Source organism: Hippocampus comes, unplaced genomic scaffold, assembly GCF_001891065.2.
Source record: "Hippocampus comes isolate QL1 unplaced genomic scaffold, H_comes_QL1_v1.1 scaffold82, whole genome shotgun sequence".
NCBI classification, from domain to species: Eukaryota; Metazoa; Chordata; class Actinopteri; order Syngnathiformes; family Syngnathidae; genus Hippocampus; species Hippocampus comes.
Window position 1 is genome coordinate 3,977,003 of NW_017805135.1, and position 20,698 is coordinate 3,997,700.

General features: G+C 41.5%; 1 protein-coding gene across 3 annotated transcripts in view; it reads left to right on the forward strand.

Moving 5' to 3' along the window:
• shf (Src homology 2 domain containing F) overlaps positions 1-20,698 on the forward strand; it is an 85,890-nt gene that overhangs the window by 16,858 nt on the left and 48,334 nt on the right. For all 3 annotated transcript variants that reach the window (XM_019866657.1, XM_019866659.1, XM_019866660.1), the window contains exon 2: positions 4,838-4,970. In XM_019866657.1, coding sequence (XP_019722216.1) covers positions 4,838-4,970 — 133 coding nt within the window. The remainder of the gene's footprint in view (positions 1-4,837; positions 4,971-20,698) is intronic.

Sequence of the window (20,698 nt, forward strand, 5' to 3'; positions counted from 1 at the left end):
TTGGAGACTGAGATTGATTCAAATCGCTCCCAACCATTCAAATTAGTGGCTCAGCTGCTGCGTCTGATCGCAAAATCCCATTTTTTTTACCTTTGAAATAGCAGCAGCCCTTTTAGACCGTTCATCTCGAATCTCATTTTGATTGCCCGTGAAGGCAAAGCACACACTTCTTTCTCCTTCAAACATTACAGCTCTTTGAGATTTTACAGCTTAACTTGACACTCAGGCACAGTTTGAAGGCTGTTGGCAAGGTTTTCATTGCTCACTCGTCCTTCGTTTGTCCAACGCTATGTCAACAGGAACGGCAAAGATGATGTCATGCTTTAGGAGCAGCTCCGCCCGTAACTCAATCAATGATTCTGTTGTTTCCTGAAGCATGCTCAAACATCCTGCAGCACACAAGGAGCCATAACAAGGCTGAAGAAAGTGTTTAAAGACCTTGAATAAAAAATATTTTTGATTTGCAATTCCAGTGGAGCCTTCCCTGTCAAACACACGGTCTGAATTTCCGATCATTTTCTCGCAGGAAACAAACTTAATCGAATACACCCATCGCTGGTTTGAACGGTGATGATGATGTTACAATGATGTCACATTTTATCATTGTAATTGTTGTACAAAAGTTTAAAACAATCAATTCTGTGTCGTCACCGTTGGATGTCACTGCGTCTCTTCATGCAAAGAGTAAACACACCCTACTTTCCGATGTATATTCCATTAATCGTCATTGTTGTCAATTTATTTTACTGACCAACCAGGACACATACGCTGAATTCTCGAGAGAGAAAGTTGTTTTTGTGTGACTTACACAGCACATTTTTTCCCCGAACATTTGGTCTTGCACAAGTTGAACTCTCGAGATTTCCTGGGGTCTCATGACATTTGCGTATATCTCATACTATGAACAACTTTCCAGAAAAAGGAATCGTACCGCCACCGGCGCGTTCTGACTTTTACGAGCACCGATGTACTTTGTCAAAACCTTTCCGAAAGTTTAAATCTACCAGCACATGAGGCCAAGTCATGTTATGCCAACAAGGAGACAAATTACATCACTTTGTGTTTTTGTGGGCCATGGCCTCCGACCTCGAACCACTCCATTGAAGTACCACAGTCGGATGGGAATTGATGTGATTCATTATGTTTTCATAGTGAGGGTTACTTATTCTTGGGTCCGGGCTGTGTATGAGCTTGGTTTGGCACACGAGTCGCCATTACTGTTGCTCGAGCTTTCATGCTAACTGGTGACGAGGCGGTAATCAAACTGCGTTTGTGATTGATGTTTATTTTGCTAAGAGATTTGAGGTTGTTTGGGGCCCCGAGGTTGTTGTTTGTGTTTGGGTTGCAGATTTTTTTGTTACCTCTATTTGCAAGAGAAACATATGTATTTTATTTTGTGGCGTAAAAACAAACCAGGGCCGTGTTTGTGCTGGACTTGAAACTCACAGAAGCATAACATTTGAGGAACCCATAATTATGCTGCGGCAGAACAAGGCCTATTTATTTTCCCTAAAACAGATGGAAAAGAGCAGCGTTGGAAGATAGGGGATTTAACACACAGTAGCTGCGAGGAAATTCACTCGTTGTCCTTCAGTTGACTATGCCGAAGGTGTTGCGACGCAGTTAACGCGATATTTAGAATGAAACACTGAAGCCACGTTTCCACCAAGTGGTATGGTTCAGCTCACTTTTTTCACAGTTTGAAACAGGTAAATGACTTTTTTTTTTAATTAGCTAACAATGTTTCCATTAACTTGAGTTTCCAATCGTAGACGTGCAGGCACTGCATATAATTTCTCCTTTTCATTTTCTGTCTTTTTTCCTCATGGCTCGTAGCCATCGAGCCGGAGTCACATTAGTTAAGTGTGGAAAAATGATCAGTGTGAAGCTTCGAGGCAGACATTTACTGTGACTATTTTTGTGATCAAACTTGTCAAGTTATCGAAAATAATCATTGCAAAGTCTCACAATTGGGCCACATGCATTACCGCAACATAAGCAAACAACCCCTTCCGTCACGTTCAGAATGAAACATCAACAGTTTGAATTTTTTCTTTGGAGAGGTTTAAAAGTGGCAGCTTCTCCACGCAGCTCAATATGGTACTACCGTGGAAACAGGACTTCAGTTCGATAGAAAACTGATGAATGGACATTATTGTTAATTTGTACGTAGTGGGGGAATGTAAGAGTAGTCAAATCCTCATTGGGCGGCTTGTGTGTAACCCATTTGTCACACTAGATCACAGGTGTCAAACTCAATGCCCAGGGCCAGATCTGGCCCGCCACATCATTTTATATGGCCCGCGAAAACAAATCAAACATGTCAACTTCTACGATGATTGCTCAAATCTGTACCAAAATTTCAACTTCTCATATATAATGAATAAGTGAGTATTGTTAGCCTTTTCTTGTTCCCCACCCCCTCATTACACTAATTTAAACAATCGTTTAATGAAGCATTATTCTTGACTTCTTTCTATGTCTTAACGGCCCTCTGAGGTAAACGTGACAAAAATGAGTTTGACACCCCTAAACTAGATGAATTGTGCTCCTGTAATCGTTGGATAACGTGCTTAATATTTTACACTGACTTAATCAGTGATTGGTTTAAACAACGTTAAACTGTGACTCAGTCACTCCTGCCAGTTGTTGGTGCTTTCCCAATTAAAGTGAAATCACCGTTTTATTCTACATAGTTATTTTAAGCATGATTGAGTGTTTGGGCGTGCGTGTTTGTGTGTGTGGGCTGCGTGCGCGTCTGGCTATCCCTGATTGTTGTCTCAGCATAGCCCTGATGAGTGATATGCTTGTTTATATTTAGTCAAAATTATTTCCCGGTGCCCATGACTCACAGGGCGTTCTGCCCGTCGTTGCACACTCAGGGCGCTGCATAAGCATTTGGCTGATTAGACCGATACATCAGTGTGTTTTACTAGGGCCGACAAGATTTGAAATTGTTAAGTGCCTTGTTCGGGGACAGAGAAGGTTACTCGAAGTCGTGTTCTGAGTGGTGGTATCTTAACGCAATCAAGGAATGTTATAAAGGGGCTAATTTTTTGGTGCTCGATTTTATCGATTGTTGGCGGGAATAGCGCGAGATGGCTGTTTAGCCTGCAGCTTTCCTGTCACATCTCGTTTTTTCACCGAAATAATCCCAAATATTGACACGTTGTGGAGTTGCGGCATGCAGCATTGACTCATGAGGGCTGCTGTCACTCTCCATGTTTCTCAGGGAAATATTGGGAGGAAGTCCAGCGGGTGATAGAAAGTGAACACACCCGTATTGAAATAATGACAATAAATCATTTCAAAACTGACATGAACTTGAGCCATCTACTTTGCATCGCACTTGTCAATAGGATGTACAATTCAGAGTCATCAACCAACCTAAATGCTCGTTTTTGTTCTTAGCCATTCCTGGGTATAAAGCAGAAAGGCTGCAGTCGAGATTTTAACCCTGAACCTCAGAACTTTGAAACAAAAATCCACCATGCTAACTTTGACCATCCATTCCTTTTCTTGAGCACGTGACACTTGTTCTCATTTGGGTAAAATGGGAGAGCAGCCTGGACTGGTCACGAGTCAATCGCAGCTCCATACATGAAGAACAACCATTCACACTTACATTCACAACCATGTACAATTTAGAAAAAAAAAAAAATCAAAAACACTCTTCTGGAAGAGAATCGGTTCTGTTTTGGGGATTCTTCGATTAAGGATTCCGTAGTAAAGTTATTCTATGACTATCCAAGCAGCTGCTAGGCTACCATTCAATGTAAACAAATAAATCACGCCAGCATGGTGTGAAAGTGCGCTTCTGCTTCGGTGTCAGGAAATCCGAGTTCGAATCTCTGTTTGAACATCTCTCTATGGTGCTACTTCTGTGTACTCTGGTTTCCTTACACATCCCAAAATAATTTCTTTCTTAGGTTCAGTGAGACTCTTAATTGTCTGAGTGTAAGTGTGAACGGTTGTTTGTTTATATGTGTCCTCTGATGGACCGATGACTAGTCCAAGGTGTAACATGGCTCTCACCCAAAGTCATCTTGGATTGACTCCAGTACCCTAATGAGGACAAGTAGCATAGACAACACATGATTGGATGTTTCATTCCAGGTAAACGGATGTGCATTTGCCTTGTGACACTGTCTGTATGAGCAGTCAATGTCAAGATAAAATAATATGGAGTCGGAACAGAGAACATTCCCTCACAGCAAGAACAAACTCCTCCGCTCACACCTCTCTATTAGCGCCAATGTCTGAGAGGACAGATGGCTCCCGATGGGCCTTGCATTTCTTTCAAAGTGTTTACTTTTTAAGAAGCTGTGTCTTGGTGAAGAAAGCAAATATTTCACAAATGCAAATACACCCCCCGGAGGCGCCATAGATGTACACTGTGTTCCTTCCAATTTTGGGCCGTGTTCCTTGGGTCTCAGGACGTCCGCTTAATTGCCATCTACTGCGCAAGACTGCAATTAGCTTGGGTTTGCTGGCCGGCTGGCCGGGTATAAATCTGCCAAATTGCTTGTCCGAAGAAAGTCCAGCAGGCCAGCTCGAAGCCTCTACTTTTTGAAAAGTGGGCTTGTCACTGTCATATAATTAGGCCGAGCAGCATTTTCAGAGAGAGCGTGCTGGAAGCCCCAAGTTGGGACATTGCGGTGTGCTGGAGCATACCGGCGTATGTATCGCTTCATCTCGCGGCCCGACTGCAGATGTCCAATGCGCATGACGCCTGATCTATCATCGCAACCCTCCTGACACCCCATCGTGTTTAACAGAGCAGAAAAATAAAGCTCGCCGCAATTTCAACTTTCCCCTTGTCGTATTCCCCTCGCAGCTCATTATCCTGGAGGACTACGCCGACCCGTTTGACGCCGAGCAGGCCGGCGGCACGCAGGCCACCACGGAAAAAGTGACCACCGAGAATGATGGATACATGGAGCCGTACGAGGCTCAGAAGATGATGGCGGGTAAGTGTGACAATGTCTTGTCGCATTGTTGATGCCCGCAGTTGGTATATCTTTCGCTTTGCATTCACGCTTTAGTCAGTCAAATTTTAGTGAGACATGATGTTTATGTACGTAAACTTAGATTTTTTTTTTTTTTTTTTTTAAATAGAAAACGGAAAGATAGTGCTTTGCTTTCATCCTTAGTTTTGTGCAGAGTGGCTGTTTTACTTTATTGGTTATTAAAAGCCATGATCTATCTTGTATATTGATTCTACAGTTGACACGCCCATATTGCTGTGAAGTCTAATTGTAATATTTTCAAAAAATATTTTTGGCTTCTCTTTTGGGGAATATTTATTGATACCATTAAATGATCTTATTTTTTAATTTTTTTACGATTGTAGTTATTTTTTTTAATTTAGTATTGTTTTCATTTTATTGTACTGTTTATTTTTTCATGGTTATTTTAGTATTTTAAACCAACTTTTTTATTGCATTTTTTTTCTTTTATATTATTTTATTGGGATCATAAATTTCTTTTTTTCCATGATGCATCATGAGGGCTTATTTTTCCACAATCAGTTACCACCGTAGCCGATCAATGGCAAAACTAATTATTGCATTCCGCGATTACCACTATTACTTGTATCTCTGTCCGTGCTGTTACTTGAACATGTATGCTTTGTGGAGTTCTTGTTGCGATGTAATTTCGCCACACTCTTTTCACGCTGGGACTCACCAAAGCACCTCAGACGGCCCGGTGCTGCTTTAACATGACAGGTGCAGCAGAGCAGAAAGCAAATGTGTGTCATTGAGGATTTGGAAACATTTTCAAAAGCGGCGACTTGCCAGGAATGATATGATATCTGCCTCGAAGCGATTTACAGCAAAAAAAAACAGAGGAATAAGGTCGAGAGTGGTTCTGAAAAAGGGTTATTTTCTGAAGTATTACATAGAAGCGGCTGCATGCTGGGAGTTTCTTGGAAGACATTTTCTTTTCCTTCTCCTGAGACCACAACAGTTGTGTCCTCGAATAAAAATTCAGCTGCACCACATTCTCCACACTGCTTTGTCACACTGCACATTCATCCTGTGGCTGAGTGAGCAGTGACCAAACAAAAAACAACCCAACAATTATGTAAATATAATCGCAAATATTTTTAAAGATGGCACAAAACATGGCTTTCGTTTTCCTGGCAAACTATGAGTGTGCCTCATGTTCAATAAACAATAACCAACCAACCAAACAAACAAACAAACAAACATGCCTTTCCTTTAAAACATCAATCATGAAAACTCTGCTCCATTTAATTTGACACACAAAAAAGGAGCCAATTAAAATGAATTATACTAGGAATAATATCCCTTTTTTTCACAAATGAAAACAGTTCCTCGGTTTCTCAACTCTGACTGTCTTCCATTAAAAATACACAAAGGATAAAGAAATACAGCACACTTAATATCGATGTGGAAAAGTCTGATTGAAATCACTTGGTTTTATGTGTAGTGGTGTTAAAGTGAACAGTGACTCGGTGTTGCCACTTATCCAGAAACTCTACCAAATATTTTTCGTAAAAGTGACAAGTAGCAACTCGAGTGACCTTTTTTTTTTCTTTTTCCGTCGGAATTCAAAAATAACCCAGTCATAAACATAATTTTGGAAATAAAGCAGGCAATAAAAGATTTACTCGATTATGTTATTTCACGCTTGATGAGGGAGCAGACATTCGAGAGAACCGCCTAATTTTATACAAGCAATTAAATGGTACATTTTCCACAAACGTCCCCCTTAAGTAACATTTTAACACATTCACATGGTCTACTCTCCCTAATTGGTGGTGACTGTCCATTAAAGAAAGAAAAACCCACAATAGTCAGTGGAATTAACTTGAAATTGACACAGAGTAAATAAACATTTGATACACTGTAAATCAGACGTCAGGCTTTTTTTCTGCTACAACAGAATTCAGTATAGAGGTTATGAACAACACTTACAGTCCGGAGGTTCAGGTTTGAAATCTCAACCCCCTCCCTCATGTGTGGCGTTTCCATGTTCGGTCCATGGCTGCAATGCTTTTTGTCTGTGTATTCCATCTTCCTTCCCACATGACAAAATTATGTAAATTAAGTCCATTAAAGACTCTAAATTGTGGTATGTATCGAAGTGTAAATGTTTGTTTCTTCTATACATGCCTGTGAAATGCAAACGTTCTCACAATGGGCAGTACATTTTGCTCCAGAATCCTCGGATATTTTTGATATGTGCTGGATGAAGCAAAGAAGCCCCAATTTCCGTTTGTAGGTTTCACGGTCAGCCCAGTGTGTTCTTTGGCCACTGACCGAGCTTGCTATCAAGATTGAAATTTGCCAAATTGAAGTGTTGACAGTCCACAAATCTTTTGGAAAGATGATATAAATATGGAGCTTTTTGACAAATCACTAAGTTGACTGTGAAACGTAACAGAGGCCTGGGTATATTAAGAAGCCTCTTTTCGCTATCTGGCACAGGATGTCTTCAGTCTGTGGATCCGATAAAATCTCAAGATTATAAAGGCAATCCGAAGCGGAATGTGCTGCCCTGTGTCGCACAATGTGTAGGTCATGCATCCTGCCGCATGATAAAGCCCCAAAATATATGACGAAAAACACCCAAGAAGGGCGAAGAACAAAACTTTGGACGATTGTGCAATACCGTCTTTCGATTAGCCACTATCTCCGTCAAATTGAACATCTTTAGAAGTGTAGTTGTGTAGTTTTCAGACTAGTGGGGCCTCAATACCTCAGCTGACACCTTTTCAGCTTCTGACACAGAGTCCCATCACAGATCTAAAGCTTGACAAAAAGCGTGTTCTCTGTCTCTCCTCAGCAATTTTCCTCTCGTGGCCTCCAGACAATCTCTTGTTTTCATCTGTCTTACTAGTTTGACCCTGGCCCAGCCATTGCCCCAGCCGAGTAAGGAGAAGGGGGGAAAAAAAAAAGATTTATCGCCTTCTCTTTAGCTGCTGGTGGCTGTAAAGAAGAAAAATCACAGCAACTGTTTTTTTCTTGTGGCAGCACTCGAATGAGTTTTAAATTGAGCTAGATTCGCTTTTATTTTTTGCTTGCCTGCCGACATTAAACTAGGATGGCAGCAGTTGTCAATGTGATAAAGTCAATGTTGTAGCTTTCTTCTAAAATGAGATATGTTTTGAAATCATGAGTGCAATTCATAAAAAAAAAACAAACCAAAAAAAAAACCTTTCAACCATCGACTCATGTAGTTGTGTATTTGGGCTTGAAACGATTACCAGTATTAATATTGTTGTTGTCATTTTTAGGAGGCATCCATTACTAGAGAATTTCACCGATTTGACAACGCTAAATAGGTTATACATCAATCTCCAGTGTGTGAATTTCTGCAGATGGGACAGACGGACAGCCAAAGATGAAAATAGCAACACCAACTTCCTTATTCACAGTTAATGTCCAGCCTAGTTTTTGATATAGCACCATAGCCATGTCATCCATAAACTCCCTCATAAAGTGAACGCTACGTGTAAAATTCAACAGTGTATAAAAAGATGGAGCGTTGTAAAAAAATAAAATATAAAATCCAATTAATTCATGAGTGTAGAGTGGGAGTGAATAATCCTTTAATTGCCCTTTCAAAAAATAAGCATAAAATGGGAAGGGAGTTAAAGTAGATTTGCTTTAAAACGCAATGATGATTTCTTCGTTACACAAGGCACACGCCTTAAATACACAAAGACTGCTGACGCTCTGGCTTGATTTACGGACGCGTTGGACGGGCATGTCATGACTTCCTCAGCCCAAAATGACAGCCCGGCCTCCCTATGAGTGAGCTAGCTTGAGGTCAACCTGCAGTCATGCCAAGACATCCACACCCTCCAGCCTGTCTGTAGATTTCCTGCATGTGTACAGGTCTACGTGTTCCCACCATGCCTGGCGTGTTTGTCGTGTCTATACGCGTCAGCCATTACAATGTCAACTTTGAATGTGTGTGATTCCAGATTTTTTTTTTTTTTTTTTTGCTACCATACCGACTGTTAGCACGTTCACATTTGATGGATTCTCATTTACAATTGTACCCGACTCCATGGATGACACAAAATCTTTAATCAACATACCAGTTTTTGGACTCATGTTACGATCATATGTTTTATTATTATTATTTTACCAAGTGTTAAGCATTATGTCAGTTCTCATTTGAAACCGTAGGGAATGATATAAAATCTCTATCAGTCGGCTGTAGCACCTTTTTCACTCATATTGCTAACATGCCATCTATCATCTGACCAACTGTTAGTATGTTAGCATTTTAAAAATCTTTTTATATACGACCTGGCTATAGGCTACGATATAAAATCCTTCTTGATCTGTTGTAGTGCTTTGTTTGCTCATTTTGTGTCGTGCTAGCATACCAAGTTTTAGCATGTTAGCAATTAATACATTTTCATTTGAAACACAACCTACTGTAATTACAAGCCATGATGTAAAATCTCTGTTAATATGTTGTAGCACTTTTTGTACTTGCAATGCTATTTTGCTTCATGTTAGCATACCAAGTGTTAGCTTAAGTTAGTAAAATATGATCAAGTCTAAACTGAAATATTACCCAACTCCGCGGTGTAATGAGATGTATCGCTTATGTACTCAGGTTGCTGTTTTGCGCGCGCTCACCCACACACACCCACACACACACACACACACACACACACACACACACACACACACTGTTGTGTTCAGTAGTAGTGACACACATACCTTCAGCTGTCATTCTGCTCATTCCTGGAATACCACAGCAACGAACTAATCACAGGTGGAGATGCCGGAAGAGACGCCCTTTTTTAGATTGTTATTACCTTCGCTTTGGAGGTTGGGTTTCATCACCATTGGTTTATGATGCATGGTAGCACAAAGCAGTTTTCAGGATTCTGAATAAAAAGTGGTACAGAATAAGTTAGCATACCAGCTGCTAGCATTTTATCCGGTCTCTCTAGCTTTTTGAAATAGCAAAGGATATGGTGTAAAATCATTGTCAATCTGTCTGAGTGCTTTTTCTTCAACATTTTAGCATACCAACAGTTAACACGCACACATTTCATACAGTGTCATAAGCCTTTTGAAATAATTACGTGGTGTGTAACCTCTGTGGATCTGCCTCAGCAGTTTCTATTCTAAAATTGTAATCGGGATATCTTACTGTACTCACTGTTTGCATGTTTGTATGTTATCCCCTTTCATTAAACTTTTTGAACTAGTCCCCTTTGATCGACCAGAACGATTCCTGTACTAAAGTTGCCATCTGGATGTGCAGCGGTTTAGCCATTTTCCATGAGTTGAGTGGGTGTGTAGCAGTCAGTGTGGAGATACTTGAATAATGAGTAGCGGATCTATCTGATCCGTTCGTTTTGCGAGCCTTTCAACTTTTATTGCCTATTGCAACCAATCGACAAACCATATAGATGTCTAACTTGAACCATGTCACAGATATTGTAATTCAATAAACTGTGGCAAAAATGGGATTTTAATGGTATGGGTCCTTTAAAGTATTTCCACATAAATGATATGACTCCCAGCCGGGAAGTGTTTTATATGTCAGGCTGATGAAGTTGTTTTTTTTTCCAAGTACAGGTACACACATCCAGTAGTGACACCAGTATCCATACATCCTTCGTTTTATCCGGTCTCATGAGCTACTTGACTTTGTACCTAGCTACCTGGTATGATGTAAAATCCTCATTGATGTCTCAAATGCATTTTATTCAATAGTTGGTGTCTTAGTATATTGTAGCATACAGACTATGGTCAATCTATCCTAGCGCTTTCTGTACACAAGTTGCAATCTTGTTCCAGTTTGTTAGCATATCAGCCGTTGCCATTCCCTCCATCTCAGTAGCCTTTTGCACCTATCAAGTGAGGGGCGAGATGTTCCCAAATTAATGTCAGATTGGTGCAGATTGTAAGCATGTTTACTGTTAACATTATGAACATGTCCTATTTCGCTCGGGCCAAAGTTGAAAGAGTTCTACATGGCATGTCCTCTGGGTTAGAGATTAGCAACAGGTAGCAGGCCCATTTAAAATTTGTAGGTTGTTTCGCCTTGGTAGAGGTATGCGATTCTGCTTACATATGCTGCGATCCCAATGACATTGTTGAAGCTGTTGAAACTTGTGCTGACAAGTACATGGGGCGGCGCTAGTACTCTTGGGTAGCGTTGCGTCAGGCCATTTCTCAATGAACACACACACACACACACACACACACACACACACACACACACACACACACACACACACGCGCGCGCGCGCCCTTCATACTCACTCACTCACTCAGGCACAGCCCAAAAAATGTGTGAGTTTTCTCACAGTGCAGCGCAGTCCGGTTTTGCAAAACAAACTGTTCACATGAATTAGCTCTGCGATCCTCCCCAATTACCGTTGCCACCGTTGCCAGCACTGAAAGCCTCTGACTGAATACACATATGTCTCTGGTTGAGTGTTGGGAAGTAATAATTTATTTATTACTGTATTTAAGTATAGGTATACGTACTTTTATCTATTTTTTTTTATTCCATACAAGTGGAAATAGATATCTGTACTTTCTACTTTCTTTTTACTTTCTAAAATAGGCTTGTTACTTTTTCCAGCCTCTATGAAGAGTGACTCTGTACTTATTATTATTATTATTATTATAATACTTCTGCTTCAGTATAGAGTGTGAGTACTTTTGCCACCATTGCTCTCTTTCAGCGTTTCCAATGCCAGTAACGCCAACGGTGTGAATTATTTTAGCCATTCAGACTCTGTCAATATTGGTTTGTCCTCATGCAGCAGGTTATCGTCCAAGGAGTAGGGGAAAACATTCATGTTTTCCACAATGGTTGACTCATGTTAGCGTGTAAGATGCTTGGAAGTGTCCAACAGGAACACTCCCGGTGATGCAGAGCATGCAGTGCCAAGAGGTCGAGTCATTGTTAGCCATGGAGTTAGCAGTTTCCGTGACTCATGGGAATGCTGTAACCAAGGCTGTTGTTGGCCTCACAGATTCAATGCCGGGAATACCAGCAACTCAGGAATGTCTTGCGGCCTTTTCAACTTAATCCACATATTTTATTGTTCTCTTTCTAGATATTATATCAAAATCCCTCTGTCTATCTATTTTCTAAACCTGTCATCCTCATTCGGGTTGCGGTTTTGCTGGAGCCTATCCCAGCTGATTTTGCAAGAAACAGTCTGCCCACTTATGCCGCTTGTTTTATTGTTCTTGCTTTGGTTGTAAAGTGTCCTTGAGTGTTTTGAAAGGCGCTTATAAATGAAATGTATTATTATATTATTATTATTACTTTTACATCACAGCACCAGCCATTGACTGACAGTTATTATACAATGATCTTCCAGGCTGTTCCTGGTGATGTAACACCAGTGTGCCATAATGACAGAGAAGGTGTCCGGCACTCGCTTCTCTTAAGTGTGCCGTCATTGTATTTTGTCTATGACAATGACATGGAAAGAGAGAAAAGTGAGCATTCAGAATTTGTCAATCTGAAGAGATGGGAAAGTATTTGTGTTTTGTATTGTGTCCATGTGCCACATTCATCAAGGATAAACACTGCCCCCTCGACAAGTATTTATTTATTTATTTTTAATTGTCTTTACTCTTCTTCCTCTGGTCGTCATGGTAACGATAGGTACACTCGATATTGTCCAGCAGCAGAAGGAGCATAGTTTACAGTCGCTCACTCAAAACAGATTCATTTCAGTGAAAGACAAAATCAGGTGTCAAGTGGTTATTCAGACACCGGGACACAGTTTTTTGAAAAAAAAAAAAAAGTCTCCTTTTACTGCTGTGAGATCTTCATCCAATCTCGCTGTCATCAGGCTTTCTTTGGTTACATAACTTCACGCTACAGAAACGCTCAGAAGCTGCACAGCACACTTACCAGGCATTTCACTAAAAACCCAGGCACTGGTATCACAGGCTTCTTCACTCGCGTTTGGCTGAGATTTCTATTTTGAGACATTAAAAACCACACTTCATAAATATGTCTCTCTGGAATATTTCTTTTAGTTTGTGTGCTGCCACCTTGTTGAGTATCAAGGTGGTGGATTAATGATTCAAGCGCAATAGCTTTCAGACGAGACTGTAGATTCAATTATGTTCCTGACAAATGCTGTGCTGTTGCTTCAGACTATCCTCTTTGACAGCTGAGGTTAAGAAGACGAAAGGTCTTACAGAATTCAAAACCTTCTATTTCTTCATTAATATCAAAAGGCCACATGCGTTTCTGTGTAAGAGAAACGCCTGTGGTGACAGTGACACGAGAACTAGATTGAAACCAAGTTATGCTCATCCATCCATCCATTTTCCGATCCGCTTTATCCTCACAAGGGTCGCGGTGGGTGCTGAGCCTATCCAAGCTGGCTTCGGGCAGTAGGTGGCGGACACCCTGAACCGTTGCCAGCCAATCGCAGGGCACACAGAGACGAACAACCATCCATGCTGACACTCACACCTAGGGACAATTTAGAGTCTTCAATCAGTCTGCCATGCATGTTTTTGGAATGTGGGAGGAAACCGGAGTACCCGGAGAAAACCCATGCAGGTCCAGGAAGAACATTCAAACCCCACACAGGAAGGCCCGACCCGGGACCCACGACCTCTGCACTGTGAGGTCGACATGTGTCTTCTGATGTTCAGACTGAGAGACCACATAATGAAATGGACGCAACATTTGTTAGGTTGAGCGGTGTGGCAAAACTGTTGGAGCAGTTGGATGTTATAATGTCACACAATGTTCAAGACAAGGTTCTGATTTGTGTTTTTGAACTGTTCAAGATTAAAATGGCAATTTTCATCACAATGGCAAGCCGTAATAGCACAATAACTACCTGATGCAGGTACTTGTTGCCCTCATGAAGTGGCATCATTGCATTCTGATTTAGTGAATACATTTGGTTATATTTTCAAACTTTTCCAAGACATTGTGTGATGTTATGTGGAAAATGTCCTGCTCGCACAGAAGAAAAGCATTTTTTTGTTCTCTCACGATACCAAATGTAAGCCTCTCTTTAAAACCAAGATACATACCAAACCATGGTTTTGTGGCGTTCCGTTACACTCCCACTTGTGAGTTTGCATCTGTTGCTGTCATGTACCCCAGCAGCTGCAGCTTGTAAGACTTGCACCAGGACACCATCACGCTGAAAGAGAGCTTTGGCACGGCCTACTGTCAACACGCCTGACGCCCTCGCTTGACTTTTAGCGCAGACTTACGCACTCGTCGTACACCCACACGTTCACGATGCTATCCGTGCCAGCCATCTGCTTCTCTGCTGCTAATTCACTCTCAACAGTCAAACTCGAGTCAAGTAGCTGCCTGCGACGGCAAGACGCAAGCTCCGACTTGCGGGCACTCGAGGGCGAATGGATACTTGACATATCCGATGACCCGCAGGAATGTGTGTATGTGTGAGCGCGGCAGCTGTGTAAACCTCGATCTTGCGAAGCACGTATCGATGCCTGCTACATCCAATGCCAAACCGCTACATCCCTCAACGGGATATAATGTAATGGGGTCATTAATCTTTACTTTTAAAATGAATGACTCCAGCCCACTGTGACCCGTGCCAATGTGGCTACGTAATCTCCCCCACACTCGTTCATCCTCTTCAGCCACCCAGCTGTAAGGCACGGAGCTCGGTCATTCCATCCGTCCATCCATCCATCCTTGGTTTGGCACTGCCTAGCACAGTAGGATATTGGAGGCCAGCAGGAATGTGCTGGCGAGGATGCAAGCTTCCTCTCTGTCTTGCCGCCAGAGTACTTCTTTGTTTATATTGTGCGCAGGTTATATGATATTTGACAGCTAAGTGATGAAGTTAAACATGGTCGGCGGCTCCGTCCATACAGCTGCTAAGAGGCTGACAACTATGTGATAGATTATTTGGACAATGTGTTTCTCACCGGCCAAAGATACCATGTTCATCAAAGCTCGAAGCGGGGTTGAATGTGTCCTCGAACCCTCTTTTAAAGAGTGAATCCTTCAATGAAATAGGCTCAATGATTAAGCATCGCCCAGTTGTCAGTTTCGGATTGAGGCCCATTGATGGGAATTCCCATGTCAGGAGTTTTTCAGAGTTGTAGTAATTTAGTTGTCTGACATTGGTGCAGCGCACTTTTGATTCCCATTCAAAGACTGTGTGAATGCTTGTCTGTCTCAATGTGACACATGATTACCCAATTTCGTCCCAACCACTGAAATTCACGCGACTAATCAGGTGCCAATTATCTAACTCCGGGATGTTGTGCTGTTTTTTTGGGAAAAAAACCCAAAACAAAACAACAACCTTCATCTCTCGGTTCTGTGCAAAATGAAACTTCAATTCTCTGTGTGACAGAGCTCTGCATTGTCCATCTCAACTGCCTCCTGTTGACATTTTTTTCCGCTTGATTTTGTTTTCACCGAATCCTCACCAGCCATTTTTCTTTTGCCTCCCTGCCTCATTTCGAAGATTGACTTCCTTTCTTTTCGACTGTGTGTGTACTGCATGTTTGCCTCAGTGCACACACACTTTCCATCATTCTGCCCCGGAGGCAGCCGCCTGAGAATCCTGCTTTCACTTCCATAGACTATGCGCTAAGCTCCTTACAGGAGGCTTTGTTGTCTTATAAAACAACCCCTCGCTCTCTCCAGGAGCCAATTTATTTGTGACATTTACCCAAGGATGACCTTCACTTCCTCAGACATGTGCCGTAATCTGTCCTCCTAGGGCAATTCGGCCCTTATTATTACAGTTTGATTCCCACAGTTACCCTTTCCTCTTTATACACGACGCATACACCCGCTAATTGATTGTTGTATCTGCACCAGTGTAAATTGGACTCTCACTTGGTTTTAAGGCAGCAAATTAATGAGGAAACCGGTACCAGATTACGACCTTATCAGAGCAAGTGGAGTGTGTCTTCCAAGTGTCAAGAAGCGGTGACGCTGGAGGATGGCATTCGCCGTGCAGTAATCTGTCATACATACCCGACTAAGCAATGTATCGTCAAAACAATAGAGTGGGGAAATTGAATGCCGAGTGCCGAAAAATCGAGGGCAGAGTTGCACAATACGATGGACCTCAGCAAAAATTGTCAGGTGACCGTTCGGCAAGTATCAAGGAGTTAACGCTAGCTCGGTGTTTTTCTTTTTCATTGGCTCTTTCTTTTTACGAGGCTTATTCCAAACGCTTGAGTTTGAACAGTAAACATAGCACGGCAAGCTAGGTGAGTTTGTTTATTTTGCTTATTCTTTAAATTTTTTCGTTTTTAATTTGTTTGCAGTGTCACCACAGGATGAGGTTTGTGTGATAAGCTTTTTCTTGTCTCTGAGGCCTTTATTGCGTATCTTCCTCCAAATTTGAGTTCAACCTGCCAACTCCAAATTTCATTTTAGCGAGCATCAAATTATTTTCATTTTTGAAACTATTACCTTTGCATTTTGCTTTTGCGACATTCACTCCAAACATTGGAGTTTGGACTGCTGTCTTGCAAATTTGCAAGAATGGACTACTTCAGATGTCAACATACCTGGCAAGAATTATCATGAGCATGAGAAAGGATTTTATTTTATTTTATTTTTTTTTTTTTTGTGACACTATTTCCAAACCATTTCTAAATTGTTAGACAGTACTGTATTTATCTAATCATTTCATATTGTATTTCTGATGTAATCCCTTCAATTATCTCTGTTGGCTGGTGACCTATTCATGCATATTCTTCTGTTCCAAATGTTTGGCAGCTTCATCGCCGACGAATATTAGACTCTTGACAGCAGCTCCATGTGACCTTTTCCCTTCATTACTTATTCCATCAAGAGAATAATTACTCTGCGGAAAGGGAAATCGCGGGAAAAAAACTGTGGACAGCTTTCGTTTGGCTCTCATGGCTACCGGTCTGTCTGCCCACTTGCCCGTCTGCCTCTCTGTCTTCGGCTCCATACTGTCTTTGCTTCAATTCCATTTGATCAATCATGGAATGGGCTTGCCGGTGCGATGAGGTGAAGCGATGGTTCTACTTGGGGGCTGGATGCTGTGGGTTTCGGGGGGGTTGTAATAGGATGGTGCAGCTGGTTAATTTGATATGGTGTGTGTGGCTGAGGAGCCTCATTAGGGTCTTGGAGGCGCTCCATTATGAGAGGGAGGATAGCACCGGCGGGAACAAAAACGGATGGGAACAAGGTGTGAGTAGGTTCCTACTTTTTTTTTTTTTTTTTTTTTTTTGAAATTCCCCTTTTTGCACGCCATTATAACCTCGACGCGGCAGCGAAGATTTCTCGCTGGACTTGTACCGTATGCTGGTCAATGTAGAAAACCGCTATGTGTTGCTGATTTAAATTTCACCTGAAATATTCGAAGCGATCATCGATTTATAGGCCCAACTTTTTGAAAAATTCTCTGTGGTGTTCAACTCAAAACATTCCGAGATCGTTTACGTCCATACATTTTCAATCCCATGTTTGAAGATTGATTCCATGCATGAATTGACTTTTCACCTCAAAAATCCTCAACAGGTAAATTCAAGGACTTTTAGGGCAAATTTGAGACATTGGTGACATTTTATGAACTCTTATTGTCATGACAGTGTTGTATTGAGTCGAATAATTCTTATCCCCGAGGAGTCTGAGCCTGGATGTAGGACTTCCTGACCTTCCTTCTTTTCACAGCACAGCAAACGAGTTTACACTCAATCAACATTGCTTCTGCTGGTTGTAAACAAGTTGCTGATTAATCACTTAAAATGGAGGACACATTTTACGTCAAGGAACTGATTAGTCAGCAGTCATTTCCAATTACCTGAACTCTTCGCAATCACATTATTTGATGACCGATGAGTTCAAAAGTATTGTTTGCGATGGACCATTTTTTATTTTTCCCTCAGATTGACAGCATGCAAAGTGGTGATGTGGAAATATTTGACGCTGCAACGCTATCGCCCCGAAACCCGTGCGGCTGAGAATTCATTTCCATTCCGCAGTCGCTTTTTCCTGACAACTGTGTGTTACAACGCGTGGCCGCTCTCCCCCCTTGTGGCCCAGCGTACGACGACATGCGGGAATGGGCAGAGTAAATTATTCATGTCAAAAACAAAATAAATAAATCTCCCTTGACCAAATCCAATAAGGCACATATGATTTGGCTGTTAGAAAGATAGGTGGTTTGGATAGGGAAAGCTTGCGCATCTCATGGCGCCGCGAACCTCCCCCCGCCCCCACAACGTCCCTCAATAATTGACTTGTGCTTTGTATTGATTTTATGGTGATTAAGAACGTCTTGGCTAGAATGGAGCCCAAAGTCTGGCTCCTCGACTAGCCTATTTTAAGTGACCTTTGCCTCAGCACAGAAATGTGGTTAACCTCCAGCTTGGTGATCTGGATTTGCTAATCACTATTGATGGATCGCTACAGTGGAACCTCAATTTATCTTCTTTCAGCTTGTGAAATGGAGCTCGACCAAAATTTTGTGGGAAAAGGTGCCTTAAAGGGGACGTATTAAAGAAATTTGTCTTGCATATTGCTTGCATGCAAATAGCTGGGTTATTGGATTGCCTCACCATTCAACGAAAAGCTTTTATGGTCTGTGTCTCTTTTGATGCTTGGATATCACGTTTGGAAACTGATATTAAAAATAGACAAATGACTAGTTATTTGATTTTTGTTTTATAAAAAAACATTAAAATGTCAATTTTCATCATATGCCCCCATTTTTTTCCCTTTCATATTCCATACTTTTTATGGCAGGGTTCAATGGAAAATGGCTTGGCACTGTTTGCAATACAAGAAACCAAGGTTACTCGGCAGACATGCACAAAAATATTCAAGCCAGGTCGGATATTGATGCATCACCTCCCGTTTGATAGAGAGACATACATTCATTCAGAAACAACAACACTTAAAAACAAAAACAAACAAAGAAAAAAAAACCCACTTCTGCTGCTAGTGTCGCTAATTTGCGGTTTGTGTGCCTGTTAAACTGGCTCATCGTCTTCCATTTGATCTGAAGAAACGTGTCATTTGTTTTCAACCACTGAGTGAGCAAGTAGTTTAAACACACACACGCACACGCACACACACCCACACACACACGTGTACACACAGAGACAAATCAGTGTCCTTACACAAACTCAAATCATTCCTAACATTTCTTTTTTAATTCTCTTGGCAACACTTGGCTTGGAATTGATAATGCTCACTCAGCAAGTGGCTAGGCTAAAAATACCCAACGATTCTTCTAGTAGGTAATGGGGAAGGTAAGCGCTTTGAGTCATTCCAAAGAATCACTTACTGCGTGAGTTGATTTTATTTTAAGTTTGATGACGGCCTGAGATGATGAGTTACTGCAGTGCTCGTACCAAAAACATATTGTCACGGAACTTTTCTGTAAGCTTTCATTAGGTTGCTTGTGCAGCGAATGTTTTTAGAAAACCATGTGTTTGGCATTCCTCATATTTACATCAGAGTTTGAAGGCGCTAGACTTGAGAATCTCGCTGTGTCGGCTCTCCATTTATAGCTGGAAGACTTGGACGCAAACCTGGAACATTAGATGTTGATCAGACTCCTTTGTTCCTCATTCCCTTGAGGACCAAACGAGGTACCGATGGGACAACTTTGACAATGAAGCCAAGCATGCAGTGATTGACTCCTGCTCTTCCATGTACATCCAGAGGCTCAATTCCAATTCTTTACAGAGTTGTTGTTTTCGTTCTTGTTTTATGGCTGTGAGATCAGGACAATAACATACCACCTTTGACTGGATTCCTTTGGTACCACGTCCCTGAGGAGAATTCTTGGCCATTGATGCAACGACAAAAAAACAAAATGTTTTTTTTTTTTAGTAGACCCAAATGGCTTCAGTCATATATGACTGACAGGCCCATCTCAGTGCCCTTCATTTAATTGCCGCTCATCAGTCTTGTGCTCTTCGTAACAACTACTGACAACGTATGAACTGCATCTGTTGGTGATTTTTTTTTCTCCACTGATGGGAAAGAAGCCTCACGTCAGTGCTCTTTTCTGCAGGCCTTAATGTCATTATCATTTCTCAGCTCTCATTTGGACTAAGTACTTGTGGCAGAGACAGAGATGTGCTGCTCACACCAGCCAACAGGTGAATTACCGAGTCCAGTAATTTGTGATAAACAGCAGACTTGCAGAGCACCTTCATTTTGAGTTCATCCATCCACTTTTCTGTAGCGCTTATTTTTATTAGTGTTTTGCGGTTAATTGGAACCTCTCCCAGCTGACTTTGGGCTAGAGGCAGGGTACACACAGCACTGGTTGACAGTCAATCGGAGGTCATTTTGAGTTCATTTTCACAATTAGAGCAGTGAAACATGCAGTGAACTGTACCTTAAATTATCACCTTTGGCAAAGTCTCTTTTTGTCATCACTACTCTTCTCTTGTGAATGCTGAGGACAATTTCATAGATTGTTTAGTACAATTATGGTTTCATTGTTTCAGACAATCACAATGTTTGTTTTGGATATTTCCAGTGATTGGCCAGGGCATTTCCAGTGGCTGTTTAACACAATTGCAGTGATTATTCTGGACAATGGGTCCTTCACAAATTATTGTTTAAGGCCACCCCAGTGATTGGTTAGGACATTTCCACCAAATTCCAGGAATTGTTCAGGACACTTCCATTGATTGACCAGGACAATTCCAATAATGATTTCGGACAGTCTTGATGATTGTTTAGGAGAGTG